Genomic DNA, 20,494 nt, shown 5'->3' on the forward strand with positions numbered 1-20,494 from the left:
ATGGACCTGAAGGTCCGATTATTAATACATGGAGCTGGGTATAGTTTAAGAAATTTTATACCAGACTTGGGTCCGACCTGAGTTTCGATTAAGACCCACAATTTTTCAATGTAAACTTGATAAAAAATATTATTTTATCGGGTATGACTCGGGTGTGGTTCATGTAGTTCTTATTGGGTCTGAGTATAGTTTTTCTTATGGTGAGTTCGATTAGACTTGGTCTGGACCTGATACCATACCCAAAAATCGGGTCAGATCTGATTACAACTAGGTCCGAACCAAACCTGACCCGTTGACACCCTAATGGTTAGTACATTTGGTACAGTCATCATTGATACAGTTACCGTCATTACTCATTAGTATTGATATTATCACTATAATTATCGTTATCTCAAGAAGATAAATTTTATTGTCATTTAGGATTTTGTTCAAAAGTACCATAATAAAAAAACATAGGAGGGTGTCACTTAGCATTTGACAAACCATGATCGTTTGGCTATTATATAACCTATCGTGGAGAGAAAAAAAGTAATTGTAGGATAATAAACATGGAATAATCCGTCGACTTAATAACCATCCTGATAGCTGCAGAATTTTTCAATTTAGGCTCCTACCTATTATCTGGATATGCTAAGAGAAATAAATGGTTTAATGAGGCTACCAAAAATAGTTATTTATGATCAGAGTAAGCTCTTTTATTTTGGTGTATGGTTCTACTTGGTCATATGTTTCATATGGGGGAGAGATGGAGCTTAAAAAAATAGTAAGTGGTCTTATCAATACACAAATGTACAGCTCTTTATGAAATTTCTTGATATTTCAAAGATATCAAGATTTTACAACGATATTTTTTGAAGTGTAATCATGCTAAAAAAAGGTATCTAAAAGTATCACTTGTTTTCTAAATACTGTGATATTAATTATAAAACATGCATTTACTCAGTTTCTATGTTTAGTAATTTATTTTTATATATATTTAAAATGTTAAATAATATTTTGGGCTGATATTTTATTTTTAAAAAATCCTATAATTTTAATTTAACATAATAGGGATGAAGAAATACATGCTTAAAATCATCGACAAGAAAATTTCTACCAAAAATTTGTGTGCCTGATCAAAAGATTGTGCAATTTGAAATACCTTGCACTGGTTAGGACCCAGACCTGATCCTGACTTCAAGGTGCTGGTGCTGGTGCTGGTGCTGGTGCTGGTGCTGGTGCTGGTACTGGGTCTGGGTTCCAATGTAACGGAACCTAGCTGAGGTTGGGCAAGATCCTGGGTTTGGATAATAATCCCCAGACAGTAAAACCTCTTTTCTTTTTAATGTTTCATGTATTGTATTCTGAATCTTAACCGGATCTCAAGTTGGCTTCTCTGGTTTATGATCTTTCAAACAAGACCTGAGTCTGTCTACTACTTGAATTATGTGGGTCCGACCTGGTTAACTAATGGGACCTATTTTAAATTAGTAGGTCCATGTTGCATCATTACTGGGTCCAATTGGGTAAAATCCAACCCATTGATATATAATTCCGAAAAAAGCAATGTTTTCAAAATATTACCCTTTTTTAAAATATCATGTTTTTTATTGCGATGTTATTATTTATGAAAAAATTATATTTTTATATTTAAATATATCAATACTTCTCTTGATTTTTTTTTAATTTATCATTGAAATTTTCTTTTGCCGAGAGAAGAACCTGGGATTTGACTGCTTGAATGACAATGGGATCAGGATTTATGCTGATTTTGGTTACGAAAACCCCAAACTAGATCTCTCTCTCTCTCTCTCTCTTTAATAACGAGGAACCCTTACCGATAACTGGGCCACTTAATGGACTCATCTTCCAGTGAGGCAAACCCTGGGCCTAGCCCATGACCACCTTGCATCAGCGGGCTTTGATCTGGTTCCTTCCTCAATGCCTTCACAACCACCTTACTGACCACGTGAGTGATCCCCACAGGCGCCCAGTGGTCAAACCAGATCTCTGTCATTAGCTAATTGGGTCGGTAGACCCCAACCCAACCCAATTAAGACTCCCACGCACCCCTCCAATTCCCTTAAACCAAACACCGCCTTCAAGGAAAAAGGAAAAATCTCCAAGCTCTCGCCCTCTTTTCTGTGTGTGTGTGTGAGAGAGAGAGAGAGAGATGGACGGCATGGCAGCTGCTTATGGAGGAGGAGGGACGACGGCGACCAACCTTCAGAACCCTCACCACTACCCATATCCTCCCCAGCCCAACGCAGCCACCCCCTACCACCACCTTCACTACCCTCCTCAGCACCACCACCTCCACCAACCACCACCACCACAACCAGCAACACTACCACCACCACCACTGGCAGCACCCGAATTCGTTCACTCGGCCTACCTGCCTTCTCCCCTGCAGGGCCACCCTGACGAGCTCAGGACCCTCTTCATCGCCGGCCTCCCTGGAGACGTCAAACCCCGCGAGATCTTCAATCTCTTCCGCGACTTCCATGGCTTCCAGACCTACCAAATCAAGCACTCCGGCCACTCTTCTCAGGTACCCCCAATCTCTCCCTCCCTCTCTATGAATTTTTCTCCTTCTATCCTGAGATTGAGTTTTCTAGGGTTGGGGTTTGTCTTTCGTTGCTTCTTGGGGGAGACAACCTAAAAAAAATAAAGTGCTGATGTTGTTTCTTGATAAAGAAATCACGTCCCTTCGTGAATTTTTGCTTTGCAAAAATGAAAAATAAGTTCCAATCTGATTGGCGGATAGTAATGAAGTGAAAACCGCTTGTTTTTAACCAAAAACAGAATACCATGCTGGTGGGTTTTCTCTGTTTCGGCGATTTATGTTGCCTAAGATAAGTGGGGATTCTGAAAAGTGTCTAAACCCTATTATGTAAAATCGCATTGCATCCTCCAATCGCAAGACAGGTTTCGGCAAATGTGGGAGAATCTGGAATATGAAAGTAATAAAAAAGAAATTTGAGAAATGGAAGAATTGAGAGGAACCGAAACAAGATGGGTTTATGAGGCTAAATGAATGACATGAAGAGTTCTTAGTATACCCCTAGTTTCTTGAACGTGGAAAAGTATCCAATTCTTTCAAAAGAATTGAGTGAGAAGCCATGCCATGAAAAAATATCATGTACGATTCTGTAGAGCGACAGTAAGGGTGACTCATCTGTCTTACATAAAGTTGCCAGAGTATGATTAACCTCTGGATTTGAAATCACAGCTTATATACCTGGTATTGTTCATTTTGGAGAACATTCTGTAGTATCAGTAAGAGGAGGAAGGGTTAAGGATTTACCCAATGTGAGATATCACATTGTTCATCAATAAATGAAGAAAGACTATTTAAAACTTGATGGAGGAAGCATCGCATTTAAGCTCAGAGCTAAAAATGGTACAAGTCATCAACCACAACATCGGATGATGATGGTATAGATTCTCATCACAAGAAGCTTAGCTTTTTAGTCCTTGTTGCAGCTCAATGAAATCTTAATCACCATCCTTAAATTTAGTTCCTTGGTATTTTAATCTCCTTGGAGCGTAGCACCCCTTTCTTTTGCATGCAATCTAAGCAATTGATATCTTTATACTACTTGTCATGCATAAGCTCTGAGAATCATGTTACTTCCTTATAAGCATCTTTATTAGTGCCCCATGGTTTGTGGCATTGTTAATAATAAAACTGGATTCTTTAGCAGTTTCAGCTTCCTAGATCATTGTATAAAACAGAGAAAACAAAGAGCAGTTTTGTGGTCTTGACTGTATTGGAAATATCATCTCACCAGAATAACTGGGATCTCTACTTTGGTCGCAAATTGCGATATACAACCTGATATTCTAAGTGTGCCAGAATCATTGTTCAGTTTAAAAGATCCTGTCCCAGGTTCTTTGGGCCATGACAAACTGGAATAATCAGCAACTGTTGACTACTCATATGGCTTCAAATACATGATTCCTTGGTTCGAATCTATGTAGTCAAAAGCTCTAGGCAGTGCCTAGTTGGTAGACCCCTAAAAAGACTAGTCGAGGACTAGGCGGGACTCGTAGGACTAGTCGGTACCCCAATTAAAATATAAAAAAGTACACAAAATATACATAAAAATATGTTTAATTCTTTTACTAATAAGATGTTTTCATTACACAAGTACAAAATTACACATGCTTTCACAAAATATATTAATATACATAACTAGAATATACATATATATAAGTGTACACACACAATATATATATATATATATATATATATTTCAATTATTCATAACATATTCAGTATAATCAACAAAATATGCTTTCAAATTTTCACAGAAACACAATAACACATACATATATACATAACATATTACATAATTCATAATACTAAACATGCTTTCAGGATTTTATAGAAAAATTCATCAGAAACAAACACACACATATGTAAAAAACATAATGTGCATGCTTTCAATGTTTCACAGAAAAAATCCCAAAAGGAAAGTAGCACACACACACACATACACATATATATAAATATAATACCTAAGCATATTTTCGTGATTTCACAGAACAAATCACACAAACACACACACACGTATATATAATTATGTATATACAAAAGATAACAATATATAAGAATAATAAATTGCTAAACTGCCCTCGTGCCTAGGCGGAGGCAGTTTAGTCGCCGACTAGGCACCTTAGTCATCGTTAAAATTGATACCTTTTAAGGTACCCACCTAGGAATTGCAAAGCCTAGGCGTTTTACTTAGGTCCGACCGACTAGGTGGACTAGTCGGTGTCTAGTCGGGGCTTTTGACTACATAGGTTAGAATGCTAGAAAGTTTATGAAAGCCGTTTGGCCTTTTCACATCTGCCCTTATGCTGCAAATGGTCACCTTCTATTGGCATCTCCACTAAGGCTAGTTTTTTTTACTTTCAAATTAAAAATTGCTTCTGCATCATAGAATCATGAAAACTTATAACCATCCCTTATGCTACCTGTAGTATCCATCATGGGCAAAAGAAAATAAATGAAATACATATGGCATCAAACGAACCAACCAACTTTTCATGTGCTTACTTAGCCGATTGTCCAGGACCTATTGCAATGCAGTTAGTGGTTCGGACCTGATGGTTTTACTTGGCGAGATAACCAGAGCTGGAACTGATACATCATAAATTATTTATAATCCATTATCCATGTTAAGGTGATAAGTGGGGGGGGGGGTATGATAAGATATGCTTGTCATCTCTGTGAGAAAGGCCTTTGAGATTGGAAGGAATTAGCACTATATTCAGTGATGTTTCTCAGAGTGCGACAAAAGAAAAATCCTGAAAATGTCTTTATTTATTCAAATATAACTGGAGTTAAAATTATCACCACACCACAATATATTGGATGATATTTGAGATTTTCTGATATAGTCCTAGAACTTGGAAAGTATCAAAGTTTTTGCTTTCTGTATTTTCTTGTTTCTTTAAATTTCCGTAGTACTTTGAAAGAACTGAATATATTGCTGATATATACTAAGGCTCTGTTTGGGAGCTGGTAGTCGGAGGTAGCTGGGAAGGGAAGTATGAAATCCACAAATTCTGTGGATTTGGTAGTTCCCACTTGCTTGTTTGGGAGCAACATCAAAACTCTGGCAAGTACTTATCAAATCCATTTTGAAGCTGTTTCGGAGGATATATGGATTTCATAGTTGCCTCTTCAGGTAGCAGCTTCCAAACATATATGCAAATATGGTATTTACATTTGATTGTCTTTCTCTTCCATTCTTATGACAAATTTTATGAACAGGCTTGTTGAAAATCAAGAAAATATTTACGTCCAACTTGATTCTAACACAAACTAATCTTATCTAGATTTTATTATATCGACCTAAACAAATATGGACTTAGGTCCATGAAACCCATATTGGTCTTACATACAATTAAGATGCAAGAGGGACAAAAAATTAACTAGTTTGGCTTTGGATCTAAATTTTTTTAAGACATCTGCGCCTACTCAATCCATCTTTTGTACTAGCTAGTCATTTAAGATCCAATATGGGTTGGAAAGTAGGTGATAGTAGCATTGTTAATGGGTCAGGCTCTGTTGAACCTATGATCCGGATCCAACATATTTTCCCAAATCTGACATACTTTTCTCACATACTGATTACAAAATAAGATGCATATCTGTTAGTGAATCAAATTAGGAATTATGTGGTCAGACCCAAACCCTAAAACTTGGATTTTGGACCATGCTCTGGACCATCTGTGGTCCCGAAAAATTGTCATAAACACTAGAGCTTCCGATCGAAGAGAGTGAGAGAGATTGAGAGCTGGCTGAAAATCCCTTTTTCCAGCTAGAATAACACACACGCAGAGAGAGAGAGAGAGAGAGAGAGAGAGAGAGAGAGAGAGAGAGAGAGAGAGAGAGAGAGAGAGAGAGAGAGAGAGAGAGAGAGAGATTGTTTGCTTCGTGCTTCTCTCGAATGATGTCAAGGGTGGGTTCAACGATGGGTTGAGAAGAACAGTTTTCTTGATGGTGGGTTTCTTGGAGGTGGTGATGGGCTTAGGGCCGGTTTTCATGGACGTCATGATGGTTGGTGGTTTAAGTGGTGGGCTTGGAGGTGGTCTGGTGTGGATTTTGGGCATGTCATAGTGGTGGCTGGGTGGAGGTTATGGCGTAGGTGCCGATCTAATGGTGCTGCAGTGACAGGTTAGGTGGAAGTTGTGATACAGTTGGTGGATTTGGGGATTGTCATGTTGGTGGTCTGTATTGATTAGGAGGCGGATCCAATGGGGGTTCAGGTGGTGTATTTTGAAGTACCTGCAGTAATTGGGAGGCCCATCGGAAAGTTAAAGAGGATATCTAGAACATAGTCGGTGATGCAATTGGAGTGGTAGCTGCTAATTACCACCTTGATAGGAAAGCAGTCTGTTCGTGGAATTGGAGCCTGCAGTTACCATCCCAGCTCCCTCACCAACTGCTTTTCCACGCTCCCAAACAACGTTGGATGCTGTGGATTCCACAACATCCACTCCGGTGACCTCTGACAGTCAGCTCGCAAATAGAGCCTAAAAGTAAAATAAAAACACTCGCTATATATTTATGTAACATTGGATCAACCTATCAAATAAAAACAGGCAATAGGCAAACAGTGAAACACTCTTTATAAATGGCTAATTGAGAAAATGAACGTAATGTCAGTTTTCACTAGGATCGGTCACACGTAAAAAGAGAGATGAAAGAGAAAGGAGGAGCTGCGACTGTCACGATTTCCAATACTGAAATCGTGACCTAAAATATGTATATATATCCTTCGTTTACAGTATGGGTCGGGTCTGATATATTATCGAGATCCAGAATACAAAATAACAAATACAAGTAAAAAATACATAGACAAATAGACTCTTTCACCCCCCCCCCCTCAAGTTGATCATGGTTTTGAACCATGAACAACTTGCCTTTAAGTGCCCAAAAACGATCCTTGGTCAAGCCTTTTGTGAATATGTCTGCAACTTGTCTTTCAGTGTTAACAAATTCGGGTTCGATCTCCTTTTCTTCAACCTTTTGTCTCACAAAATGTTGATCTATCTCAATGTGCTTGGCACGACTGTGATGAACCTGATTGAATGACATGTTGAGAACACTTTGATTGTCGCACAATAAGATAGACCGAGATATCACTTCTCCCACTTCAGTTAGCAAATGCCTGACCCATGTGACTTCAGCAGTAGCGGCAACCATGGATCTGCACTCAGCCTCAGTACTTGATCTAGCAATGGCCTTTTGTTTTTTACTGCTCAAGGATACGAAGCTTCTTCGAATGAAGATGCAATATCTTGATGTAGACCTTTGTTCATCTTGATCCCTTGCCCAGTCTGCATCACAATATACAGTAATCTCGCGCATGTCCTTGCCAGATAGTTTTAGAAAATATATCAATCCATCCCTAACTGTTCCTTTCAGATATCTGAGTATCCTTTTAACAACCTCCACATGCCCAGTACGCGGTTCATGCATGAACTGGGACACTTGATTGACTGAATAAACAATATTAGGTCGAGTGAATGTGAGATACTGTAACATCCCTATTTGGCTGCTTTGGTTAGAACGTCTTAGAGTGGCACTCAGTTTTTGGTGAAGAATGCTTGGAGTTCCTAGAGGTTTACAATTCTTCATACCTGCTTTGGTTAGAATGTCCATCATATACTTGTGTTGAGTGAGAGTCAACCCATCATCTCGGCTATCAACTTCAACTCCAAGAAAATAACGTAGGGCTCCAAGGTCTTTCATTTTGAATCTCTGACTCAGTAGTTTCTTTACTTTTTTGATATGATCCTCAGAGTTTCCTGTGATGACAATATCGTCAACATAAATTAGCAATAAGGTGATCACATTTTGCCCTCTAAAGATGAACAATGAGTGATCTAGTAGGGAGTGAGCAAAACCATGCTTCTGAATCTCAAGAGAGAAGCTATCAAACAAAGAGCGAGATACTTGCTTTAGGCCATAGATAACCCTTTTTAGTCTGCATACATTTGTCTTACAATCTTTCTCATAGTATTCAGGTGGTTGTTCCATGTAAAATTCCTCCAAATCTCCATGCAAAAATGCATTCTTAACATCAAGCTGAGTCAGTGTCCATCCATGTTCAACAACTAAGGAAAGAATGATTCGAATCGTTCCCATTCTCACCACTAGACTAAAGGTCTCATTATAGTCTTGTCCTGCTTCTTGTGTGAAACCCTTTGCCACAAGTCTTGCCTTGTATCGTTCAATGGTCTCATCTAGTTTATATTTTATTTTGTAGACCCATTTGCATCCTACCACATTTCTGTCAGGCTGTCTGAGAACAATTTTTCATGTTCCACATTCATGCAAGGCTTGCATCTCATCATTCATGACTTCTACCCATTTCTTAGAAGTGGCTTTCTGGTAGTAGTACATAATAGGTTCATCTTCCTTGTTGAGAGCAGTCAAAAAGAGTTGAAAATCCATGGAGAAATTGTTGTAGCTAACCCACCTATTAATAGGATGTCGCATGCGACTGGATCTCTTGACGTCAAGGGTGTGTAAGGAGATAGGTGCAGCCTCTTGAGCTCGATTTAGGAGTCCTGAAGCAACCGTTCTCTATCTGGTGTAGGAAATGCCCTTATAGCTTCCTGATTCCAATGGTGGTGCTGCTTCACAATTCTGCGATTCTGATGTACCAACGATCTTGAGACTCTCTTCTTCGTGTTGCACATAGTCCGAATGACATTCTTCATTCGAACTATCAAAGGGCTCTGAATTCAGCCATGGGTAATAAACTTCAACTGAGGTAAAGGACTTGTCACCTGTGCCAATTTTATGATAGAAGTTCAGCTCGTCAAAAACAACATTTCTCGAGATTTTGATGCGTCTGCTAATGGGATCATAACATCTGTATCCTTTGTAGTCGTCCACATATCCCACAAATCTACACTTATGAGCCTTATCTTGAAACTTGTTTCTCAATGACTGATCAATATGCACATAACAAACAGATCAACAAACACGTAAGTCATGATAATCAGGATGAATTCCAAAAAGGTAATGATAAGGAGACTTGTTTTCTAAAGCAACCATGGGCAACCTATTTATCACATATATATCAGAATGAAAGGCTTCTATCTATAGATTGATGAGAAGATGACTGCCATGAAATATACTCGTCACACTTTCAATAATATGCTTATGTTTGCGCTCAACAATCCCATTCTGTTGTGGCGTGTGTGGGCAGGACGCTCTTCTTTCTATCCCATTATTTTGAAGAAAGGAAATGAAGTCACTGGATGTGAACTCCCCTCCTCCATCACATTGGAAAAATTGAATGGACTTAGAGAATTGATTTTTTACTAATGACAGGAAGTTCTTAAACAAAAGGAAAGCTTTAGACTTATTTTTCATGAAGTATATTCAGGTGTATCGAGAGTAACTCTCAACAAAAATTAGATAATACTTGCTTTCAGATCCAGAGATGACTGGAGCAGGCCCTCATACTTTAGAACATGTTATCTCAAAAGGCTTTGAAGCTATCTTATTAATGGAACAAAAGTGTAATACATGACTTTTGCATAAAAGACAACTGAAACACTTTTGACTTCTTTCTTCCACATTGAGACTTTCTTTTGGAATGAGATTATTAGAAACAAGTTTCTTGATAAAATGACTCCCACATGTCCTAAACGACTGTGCCATAGAGAAGGCTTATTACATTCAGAAATACTAAGAACATTTTCAGAAAGACATAACTCTAATGGAGACTTCAAAACCGGGTGAGCAGGACAGGCCGAATGACATGGATCTTCTTGAAAGACATACATATTGCCTTGTCTCTTTCCTTCAACGAATATTTTTCTCGTGCGAAGGTCCTTGACCTGCATAGAGAAGAGAGTAAATTCGACTGAAGCATGATTATCATCAACAAGTTTAGAAACAACGACAATATTTTTCTTGATATTGGGAGCATGAAGGACATTGGAGAGTTCGAGAGTAGAATATAACATGAGGATGATAGACTTTCCAATGTGAGTAACAGGGTGGTAAGATCCATCTCCAATGACAATCTTGCAACATCTAATAGGGAATATGTTTGAAAAGTTTACCTGCATCACCGGTCACGTGAGTTGCTGCCCTAGAGTCAACGAACCAAGTTCCTTGTTCATTCTGCTTTAGATTCAATCCCGACAAGGCAAATATTAACAACTCTTTAATCTCTCCACTGTCTTTGGTGCTGTTGGACTTCCTTTTGGATGTTGCCTGATGGGACTTTTCTTTATTTTCAGGATTATGCCAACAATTCGCCTTGATATGCCCCCTTTTGTTGCAAAAGAAGCATATAAGAATGGGTCTTGATCCCTGAGTAACGGTGGGTGTGGGAAGTAATCCACGTCCCCCGTGTCCATTTTGCCCTTGTCCTCCTCGCCCTTGTCCTCGACCATAAGTCATTCCTGTGACAAAGACCTCTTGGGTATTCCTATAAGTGTGATTATCCTCAGAAAAGCCTTTCAGGGTCATTTCATACTGAATTAATTTAGTCCGAAGCTCATCAAAGGTGGGAAGAGCAGGCAAACACAATAATGAAGTAACAATTATGTTATATTCTGATCCCAATCAACTCAAGGTTTGCTGCACCATATCACTGTCGCTCACATCACATCCTATAACCGCAAGTTGATCTATGATGATCTTTATCTTGTTTAGATACTTCATGATGGTTATGAAGTCTTTTCTCAGTAGCTGAAATTCTCTCTTGAGAAAAACCATTTTTGCCTGAGAAACTTGTGAATATGTCTGAACAAGTCTCTCTCAAAGTTGTATGACCGTGCAATTGTCAGGAATTGCAATAAGTACCTCTTGAGAGAGTTTAGATATAATGTACACAACCACTGACTCATCTTTCTTTTCCCAGTTGAGATATTTTGCATTTTTGAGATACACAATTGAGACTGCTCCTTTATCATCCTTCTCTTCTCGCGCAACAAATTCCAGTGGAGCTGAAGCGGTTCCATCTAGATGACCTAAGAGACCTTGACTCTTTATAAAAGGAATGATCTGTGTCTTTTCCAAATCAAGAAGTTTGAGGTGGTCAATTTTTCAGAAACAAGCTGATTGAGAAAACTCGAAGAGAGACCGGATTGAGAAGAATGTGAGGAGTCCATAGCTTAAGGTTAACAAGGTATTCTCGAGATGCACAATCCACTGCTTGAAAAACTTGCTGCTCGTCCCTTCTTGCCTTTGTCTCTTTTTTTTTGCTGTGATAAATGCAAGAAAGGGAGCAAAACAACTCACGCTGAACAAACTTTAATAAATCGTAGATGAGAACTATGCTAGTTCAAGAACAAAGAGTTTCGTAAATATGGAATTTGACAATAGGTGTATTTCATGCACAACAATTTGCAGGCACAACGATTTACAAGCACGACGATTTATAGGCACAACGATTTGTAGGCACAACGATTTATAGGCACAACGATTTGTAGGCCCAACGATTTGTGTGATTCAACAATCAAGAAACATGGTATTCCAGATCTGATACTGATGGATGATCAAATCCGATTGTTTCAAACAAGGTTTGGCAGAAATAAGAATTGCCAGACCAAGAATATTCACGATCAGATTTGAGTATTTCAGATATGATATAATGAGGAAGTACGAGACGGAGAATATGCACGATCAAGAAAATTTGGGATCTGATGCAAGGATTGAATATTTCAGATCTGACGCATGTACATGATCTGATCTGAATATTCAATACAAACCGTGAGACGAGAGTAGAAAGAATTGGGAGAAAGAAGAAATGGAGCCTTTCAGGTCTAACGCAGATTCACGTCAAATCTGAATACTCAGGCACGAAAAATAATAGAGAAGGAGTATATGAAAGAAAGAAGAAGAAAATGGAAGAAAAGTATGGAAGAAGAAAACCTCTTGATTGGATGCAGGTCGATCTCTCAGGTAAGACATTCTGGAAGCCGCTTTGAAGCCCTAGATGGATCTCTGCTATGATACCATGTCAGTTTTCACTAGGATCGGTCACACGTAAAAAGAGAGATGAAAGAGAAAGGAGGAGCTGCGGTTGTCACGATTTCCAATACTGAAATCGTGACCTAAAATATGCATATAAATCCTTCATTTACAGTATGGGTCGAGTCTGATATATTATCTAGACCCGGAATACAAAATAACAAATACAAGTAAAGAATACATAGACAAATAGACTTTTTCATGTAAATGTATGTTAAGTTAGACGCTAGATATGTTTGTAATGAGATATTGCGGAAATATAAAGAGTGCTTATAAGCACTTACAACAATGAATAAAAGAGACAATATCACAAGTCCACTAAGGGACAATGCAAGCACAAGCCTTTAAGAAGGCAACAATATAAAAAGCCTCTTATTGAAAAGAGAGAGAGCTCTCAAGAATGAAAAAATATAAGGGGTTCACCCCTATTTATACAAGAGGGAGTAGGAAGAAAAGGAGGGCCAAGGGCCTCAAAAGGAGAGCCCAAAAGGGAGCTCCCATGGAGTCGTTGGGAGCCCCCAACAGTCACATTTGTGACCATTGGGGGCTCCAACGACTCTATGGTTGGAGCCCCTTTTGGTTCCTAAAAAATACAAAAAAAAAGAAATTACATTTTAACAAAAATAAAAATAGTTGTTTTCTAAAACAACTATGTGAAATTACAAAAATACCCCTATCGGGTATATATATATATATGAAGTACATTTTAACAATGTTAACATATAGAAATTACTTATTCGTTGGAAATATTGGAAAAGGAGTTGTCTTATAATGAATGGTGTGGTTTTAAGTATCAAATCACAAACTGTTAGAACAAGAGGTGCATGTTGCAAACTTTCTTCTGCTTTAGAAAACAGTACAAGCACCACAAGTAGAAAATTCTATCATTTTAAAGAATGTATTAAATAATGATAAATATTATTATTGTTATTGTTGTTCTCTGTATTCTGTAAATACCCATCGTTTCTATTAGATATTGGAAATTGTTATATGATAAGCAATGTACTTGATGATATTTTATGGAGGTCATCCTGACTAGTTCTGGTGTTTGAAACAGGCTTTTGCATTCGCAGTCTTCTCTGACCAGCAATCTGCTGTCTCTGCAATGCATACTCTCAATGTGTGTTTCCTATTCAACATGGTTCAGTATTCCACTTTTGATTTGTTATGTAGTTCTTTCTGATGATTGATTATTCACATTTTGCTTTTATATGGAACACATTAGAGTTAATAGCTGGATATCATTTATGTTTTCGATTCTGCTGTAATTTTTTTCCCTTTTTGCTGAACGTTTGCTTGCATTTTTTTGGAATATGATTGTTTCATATATTTTTGCAAACTATTAGAATTCTTGGATTTCATTGATAACTCAGTTGGCACCTTTTCTTTGTCAGAAACTTTATTTATTTGTTTATGTATAAGTATACTAAAAAATATGAAGATTATAGCTTGAAATATTAGATGTCTTTATCATATTATTTGATACTCTGTCCATGCTTTTTCCTCCTTGAAGCTCAAACCATGTTTCATATTGAACTAGGTTTATGGTTAAGAAGATGGGAAGTTTGAGAAGGATCCCAACAATAAAGTTTTTACCCTAGAAGGAAGCTTGATTAGGGGTGGGCATTGAGCTGGACGTTTCATGGGCTGCCTGCTGCCCAGGTCTCCTTTTGGAGACCCAGCCCGACTTGTCACCGGGCGTTTGACCACCTGAGATAGGTCACCATGTGTTTTTTCCTTTTAAAGATGGGCGCCCCCTGCCTGCAGGTGGCTGATGATTGGATCCGTCTGGACTGGGACTGGGTCTAGGGTTTTGCCCTCAGTCTGGCCTTTTAATAGGCTGGACCTGGTTTGGTCAAGCATGGCCTGTCAAGGGACTGGTTGGCCCATCCAAGAAACCAGGCTGGGTCCGGTCAGGTCAGCCCATTTCCGAAGACCTATTTAGGATGTGAGATTATGAGTCTCTGGGCGAACTTTGGATTCTTTATTGCATTTTCATGCAATACATTGATAATCTCTCTAGCTGTAGATCATTTATTGTAATCACAATGCTGAGACTTCTTCTTCTTCTTCTTCTCTCTCTCTCTCTCTCCCTAGGCTAACTCTCATTGATCTGGCACCAGATGCACTATTTTGCAAGTGAATGTGTAGTGCCTAGAGAATTTATGGAGAGTTAGAGTTGATTCATTCTAGGAGAATGATATGGTACAAAGATCTTGAAAAGTTAAAATTCATTAGATTACTTGATTTATAATTTTTAATGCATATGACTTGTCAAATTTGTTAAGCCAACTAATAGAAGATCATCCAAAAAAGCAGGAGCACAATAAATGCCAGTCAACTCATGTTTGTAAAAAAGCCAAAGACGATTGTTGGGGGCGGGTATTGAGGGACGCTAAATGCCTGCCGTTAATCATGCATCCCAACTAAATTGTTTTTGGATGTTTAATAAACCTAAAATAGAAATATCTCTGTATATTGACTGTTTCTTTCCTTTATAAATTATAAATATAATGTTTTCTTCTTTTTGTTTTTCCCAACAGGGCATGGAGTTCGATCTTGATTTGGGATCAACTCTGCACATTGATCTGGCCAGGTCCAATTCCAGGACTAAGCGCTTGAGAACTGGTACGGATGACCTGTGACAGAGAAATTCACATTATCTAGTTGTTATAGATGGCATATGAATGCCTTGTATGATATTCATTTGCTCATTTCTTGACAGAGCAAAAGGAAGTATCCTTTTGAATTGTAGGTTATGCTGTTAGGTGAACCATTTTTTTTTAATTAATGAAACTTATACCCTAATTTCAGATAGAGAGGGTCCTCCGGTAGATAAGAGAGTGAAAGGACCTGGTGCGATTCCAAGAGGTTCTGAACCTGGTAAGTTGTCCACTTCAAAATGCTTGGTTCATTTTTTGTGCCCATTTGGCTGTATCTTAGCTTTATCTACAGTTCAATAGCACATGTTATGTGTGTTTTATTTCTGTCATCTGGCTCAATTCGTGCTTATATTTCTTTTACCTGCTTGCCTGTCACTTCTACTGATTATTGTTTAAGGTTGATGCTGAATTTCTGTCAACTTGCTAACATGCGAGAGTTGAATTGTCATTGCTGCTTTCTCCAAACCGCTCACGTTGCACATGTTTGCACAATTGCACACTAACAGCCATTGGCGGAGCTAATGCTGGGTTGGGCACCTCAGGTCACAACATCGTGAATGGTTATCCTTCTGCACAAAGGTCAATGCACACTTCTTAAAAGCACCACTTTTTACCTATATTGATCCTAAGGCTGAAGTATAGCAAATAGCTGCTTTGCAAAATTGTGCTGTGCCAGGTCATTTTGCCTGGTTGGCACCTAGTATATGTTTGTGTTGATTAGGTTTACTAGGTCGAAATGTGATATTATAGTTTTTAGATATTCCTTTTTTTCTTGGGTTCATCTAACTTACTTTACCATGTTGATGTGACAGTCTCTTGGGTTCAGATAATCAGTCAACAGTTGACCTAAAATCGTCAGTAAGTTGAATATATCTTCCTATTGTGCATTATTGCCATTGTCCATCTTTGAATTGTGTTCATGATTTGGTCTGGGATGCATGGGTACTTGTTCTGGATTAGGAACTCTTCCATTGCATGAACCTCTGGAATGAGTAACTTGAAATATATGAATGCTTTGATATCTCCATGTTGTTGACCATTGCATGCATGTTTTCTTTGGCAATGCCTGTTTCTGAACCTTGCAAAAAATGTCTCATTAATTGTTGTTACTTTTTTGAACTTGAAATGCTTTTAAACATTTTGATGTATAAAACTTGTCACATGGACACTGCTCTTTTGGTCTTCTTTGTCTGAATCTGACACATGCAGATATTTACTTGATACTTAACATTGAACCTGTTGCTTTACTAACTATGAGATGAAGTAGCTTAATATTGAACTCACCTAGGTTAGATTGATCTGATAACAAACTAGATGGGTATGACACAGTCAGTGACACAAACTACTCCCTCTCTGATCTCTGTGTACATAAATGTGCTAGTAGTATCTAACAAGGGCATGTATTTATATTGAGAAGTTCCAGGTGCCTCTCAAGAAAGGTATCTTTCGATCTTTTATAAGTTCTGTCACTGCCTTTCATTTGTGCAACACCTGCTGAAACTATTATGACTCATAAACTTGTCTTTTGCATTGTGCAGTGTTTATCTTTTAATTCATGATATTAAACATCCACATCTATGTCACAGGGATTCGCCCAATAGGGTGCCGCACCCAGGGTCATATCTGTCCAAAATGGACTCGGTCAACTCTGACCGAGTCCATTTTGGACAAAAAAAACTATAAAGTGGAGTGTGTGTGTGTGTGGGGGGGGGGCACCTCAAGCTCCCCCCCACCCCATTAAAAAAACCCAGAAAAATGTGAAATTTCAAAATCTCCCATGATTTTCTCTTACCGAGAAATCCCTGAGAAGGTTATTTGACTAATGACTATGCTTAAAATAACAAAGGTGCCTTAAGCTTCCCTTATCTGCAATGCCAAAAAACGATGTTGATATAAATGAGATCTGACATAAAATTCTATCTTAGGAATGTGTGAAAATTAATCTGATACCAACTAATGATATGTCATACTATTTTTTCATTAACATAGACTTTGTTTTGCACAATTAACAAAAATATTCATTAGGATGTTGATTTGAACACCAAATATTATCAACATAAACTTGAAATGTAGTTTTGTAAAAGGCCAGGTTAGTCCTGTTTCCACCTTTTACTTGAAAAATATATCAGTTGGCAAGGCCGTGGATAAGTGGGGTTCCAACCAAACCAGGTTCCTTAGTCCTAGGATATGCACTGAAAACAGGGTATAATTAAAAAATGGATCAGATGATACAGAGTACCTCTAGCGCACCCCCATTAAAAAAATAGAGGGGTACCTCGAGGGCATCCCCTCCCCCCCATTAAAAAAATAGGGGTACCTCGAGCCCCCACATGAATCTCTTGCCCTTTTTTTTAGCTTATGCAGCTATTTTGCAAGTATCTAATCTACTGGATATGGAAAACAAGAAATCACTTTCACTGTGTGGAACTTAATTTGCAAAGCTTGTATCCATTTATATTTGCAGATACCATCAGTAGTGCCTGATGCACCATCTTACAATCCACCTTGCCCAACTCTCTTTGTTGCAAATCTCGGCCCAACTTGTACTGATGAGGAACTGACTCAGTTGTTTATGAGGTTAGCTACAACTAAATCTTGCTATTTAAAATAACTATAAATGGTATGGAGCTACTTATAAAGTGATACAAATGGGGGCTAATTAATTTATTTTTTTCCATTTTTAACTGCCATCTGACTCATGTCTTCTTCATTTAGATTTCCAGGATTTCTGAAAGTGAAGATGCAAAGAAGGAGTGGACTCCCTGTTGCTTTTGTTGACTTTCAGGTATTTCAACATTACTGTTTAGGGGTATCTCACAGAATGATCATGTAATGGCAAATGCAAAATTTTGAATAACATATAAAGTGGGAAAAAATTCATATTTCTTGTGCTATTTTTGCTGCCACCTTTTATTGATGGAAGGAGAGAAGTTGACAAAGACGGGTGGCTGAAAAGATTTGTGATCTGCAACACTACTAGTTTTTTAATGTGCATATGCATATCCACAAATTTTTGTCCCCTGCAGACTTGCAGTACATGAAAAAAGTCATGGTTGTGCCTTATTATTTTGGTTTTATCATTTTTTTAGTAAAAGATAATATAAAATACAGATTGTTTTTAGAAAATGTTAACATAGATTTTTTTAACTGCATAAAATGATTTGTGAAATAGTATATTTAATAAGAAAGATGTTTTTCTAATATTCATGGCATTTGTTGTGCATTGACAAGTTCAATGAACCTTTTCCTCCTGGTTGATTTCTTACAATATCATTGTGGTACCTTGTATGAGTTGCCACCGCAAAGGCGTTTTATGAAAAAGACAAGCACTTAGTTGACTTGCTTGTAATCTAAGTGATCGCCTAACGGTGCCTACTGATACAGGTCACAGTCCTAGTATTTTAAGGATTGCTGGGGGTTAAGTGCTGTTTACTTTAAGAATTTCATTTGGCAAAATGCCCTTGTTTCAACAAAACTCTTGCTTATTATTCCAATCAAGGGAAGCCATATCTGTATTATTTTAAGAATTTTCACATGCAAAAACAGAATGGTGAATTTGCACACACACAGACATTGGTGGCTCGTTGCATCAACATGAGACACATGCTAAGTGAACTGTCTATGTCACATGGGTGCGGGTGCTGGTGTAGGGGTGCAGCACTTTCAAAAAACTTGGGTGCGGGGGTGCGGAAAAAATATAAAAAATTATATATATATATATATATATATATATATATATATATATATATATATATATATATATATATAAAGTCCAAAAGTTGGACATAAATGACCGTGGGTGTGTTGACTTCACCCAGGGTCAGGTTGACCGCATCGGGTGCGGGTGCGGCACCTAGTTGGAGAGTCCCTGTGACATAGTGAACTGTCCATTTGATATAGCTCTGAACATGTTTGAAGGTTTCTCTTCATAATTTTTAGCCCAGTATGTGGCCAATTGATGGCTGCACCGGTTAGCGTTGCACTATATTAACTGAGGGATCTGGGATTGTAAGTTTGCTGGGGGAAGCTCCTAGCTTGACTATTAAAAAAAAAGGGAAACGAAAAAGAGCGGCAGCCAATTGATGTACTCTAGGACCTTATGAGGGTATAAAATTCATGTATTTTATATTATACATAATGAGAATATTTTTGTCAACATGACAGTTTTGATCTATTCACACAGGATACTGCTTGTTCAACTCAGGCTATGAGCCTGCAGGGTACAGTCCTCTACTCATCAGATGGCGAGGGCATCCGGTTGGAGTATCCTTTGAATTTGGATTTAATTTCTTCTTTGTTTGTTCAAAACATGCATGCTTCTATAACAAAGTTCCCTTAATCCTACCATAGATATGCTAAAAGCAGAATGGGCCTGCCGAAAAGACAAAGGGGATAAGCTTCATTTGTTTCCTTTGTTATTGAGTTTCTCATTTTCATATCCAACAGTTTTCAGCAGCTGGTTTGTGTTATGTATCACATGAGGTACTCTGCATCTTATAATCTGGCAGCCCTCATTGGTTTGGGTGATGCATAGAGCCTTTAATTGTAAAATTTTGCCTTTCTTTTTTGGGTCAACTCCTTTATTACTTTTCTTAGCTGTAAAACCGTCTTAATCACATCTTTACTGTTGGCCTTTTTGTTGTTTCTCTTGTTAGCTGTCCTTATCAATAAGTGATGCTGGAAATGGAGAAAATGATTCGTTGTTAGGACTTGTGTGTGTTGGTATATTCTTAACTAGGAGGGTGCGTACTGAACAAGAAAAAAAGGTGGTTGAAACATCCACTTGTTGCCAGCCATGCCTATTGTCAAAGACTTTCTTCACTGGCTGTTGTACATTTCAAGTTCCCTGTGAACGGCACACCGTTGGTTTGAACTCTCTCTCTCTCTCTCTCTCTCTCTCTCTCTCTCTCTCTCTCTCTCTCTCTCTCTATATATATATATATATATATATATATATATATATATATATATATATATATATATATATATATATAGGGGTGGAGCCAAGAATTTAAATTAGGGTAAGCACAAATGCACAGTAAAAAAATCATGCAAAAAACACAAAAAACTCTAAAATTATAATAAAAATAAACAAGAAATCATGATTAATAATAATTTAAAAACAGACAAAAAATACTAAAATCCTAATAGAAATCAAATATAGAATGATTATTATTGCTAATTGAAAAGAAAAAAACCCAGAGAAACCGATAAAAACTCTAATTAAACATTTATAGCATTTGAAAAAATGCAAATAAAAAACCTAAATACTAACAAAAACATTAAATCTTTCATCTATGCTAATTGATAAAAAACTGGATTTTTGCTT

The 20,494-nt window shown here is 37.7% G+C and overlaps 1 protein-coding gene across 1 annotated transcript; it reads left to right on the forward strand.

Moving 5' to 3' along the window:
- The first annotated feature begins 2,122 nt into the window (after positions 1 to 2,122).
- LOC149847833 (uncharacterized) lies at positions 2,123 to 19,871 on the forward strand. Its single transcript, XM_090009604.1, has 10 exons — positions 2,123 to 2,530; positions 13,560 to 13,622; positions 15,046 to 15,130; positions 15,317 to 15,385; positions 15,672 to 15,744; positions 15,978 to 16,023; positions 17,630 to 17,742; positions 17,881 to 17,950; positions 19,349 to 19,428; positions 19,516 to 19,871. The coding sequence occupies exons 1-10, from the start codon at positions 2,153 to 2,155 to the stop codon at positions 19,559 to 19,561; spliced, it is 1,023 nt and encodes a 340-aa protein (XP_089865730.1). The 5' UTR covers positions 2,123 to 2,152; the 3' UTR covers positions 19,562 to 19,871.
- Positions 19,872 to 20,494: the final 623 nt, after the last annotated feature.

The sequence above is a fragment of the Nuphar pumila genome, chromosome 1 (assembly GCF_984573655.1).
Source record: "Nuphar pumila chromosome 1, dmNupPumi1.hap1.1, whole genome shotgun sequence".
In the NCBI taxonomy this organism is placed as follows: Eukaryota; Viridiplantae; Streptophyta; class Magnoliopsida; order Nymphaeales; family Nymphaeaceae; genus Nuphar; species Nuphar pumila.

What these genes read in the sequence shown, in the direction of transcription:
- LOC149847833 (XM_090009604.1), top strand. Translation starts at nt 2,153, where the DNA reads ATGGACGGCATGGCAGCTGCTTATGGAGGAGGAGGGACGACGGCGACC. An exon ending in ACTCCGGCCACTCTTCTCAG is followed by an intron (nt 2,531 to 13,559) that starts GTACCCCCAATC and finishes TGTTTGAAACAG; the next exon opens with GCTTTTGCATTCGCAGTCTT. An exon ending in GGTTATCCTTCTGCACAAAG is followed by an intron (nt 15,745 to 15,977) that starts GTCAATGCACAC and finishes TTGATGTGACAG; the next exon opens with TCTCTTGGGTTCAGATAATC.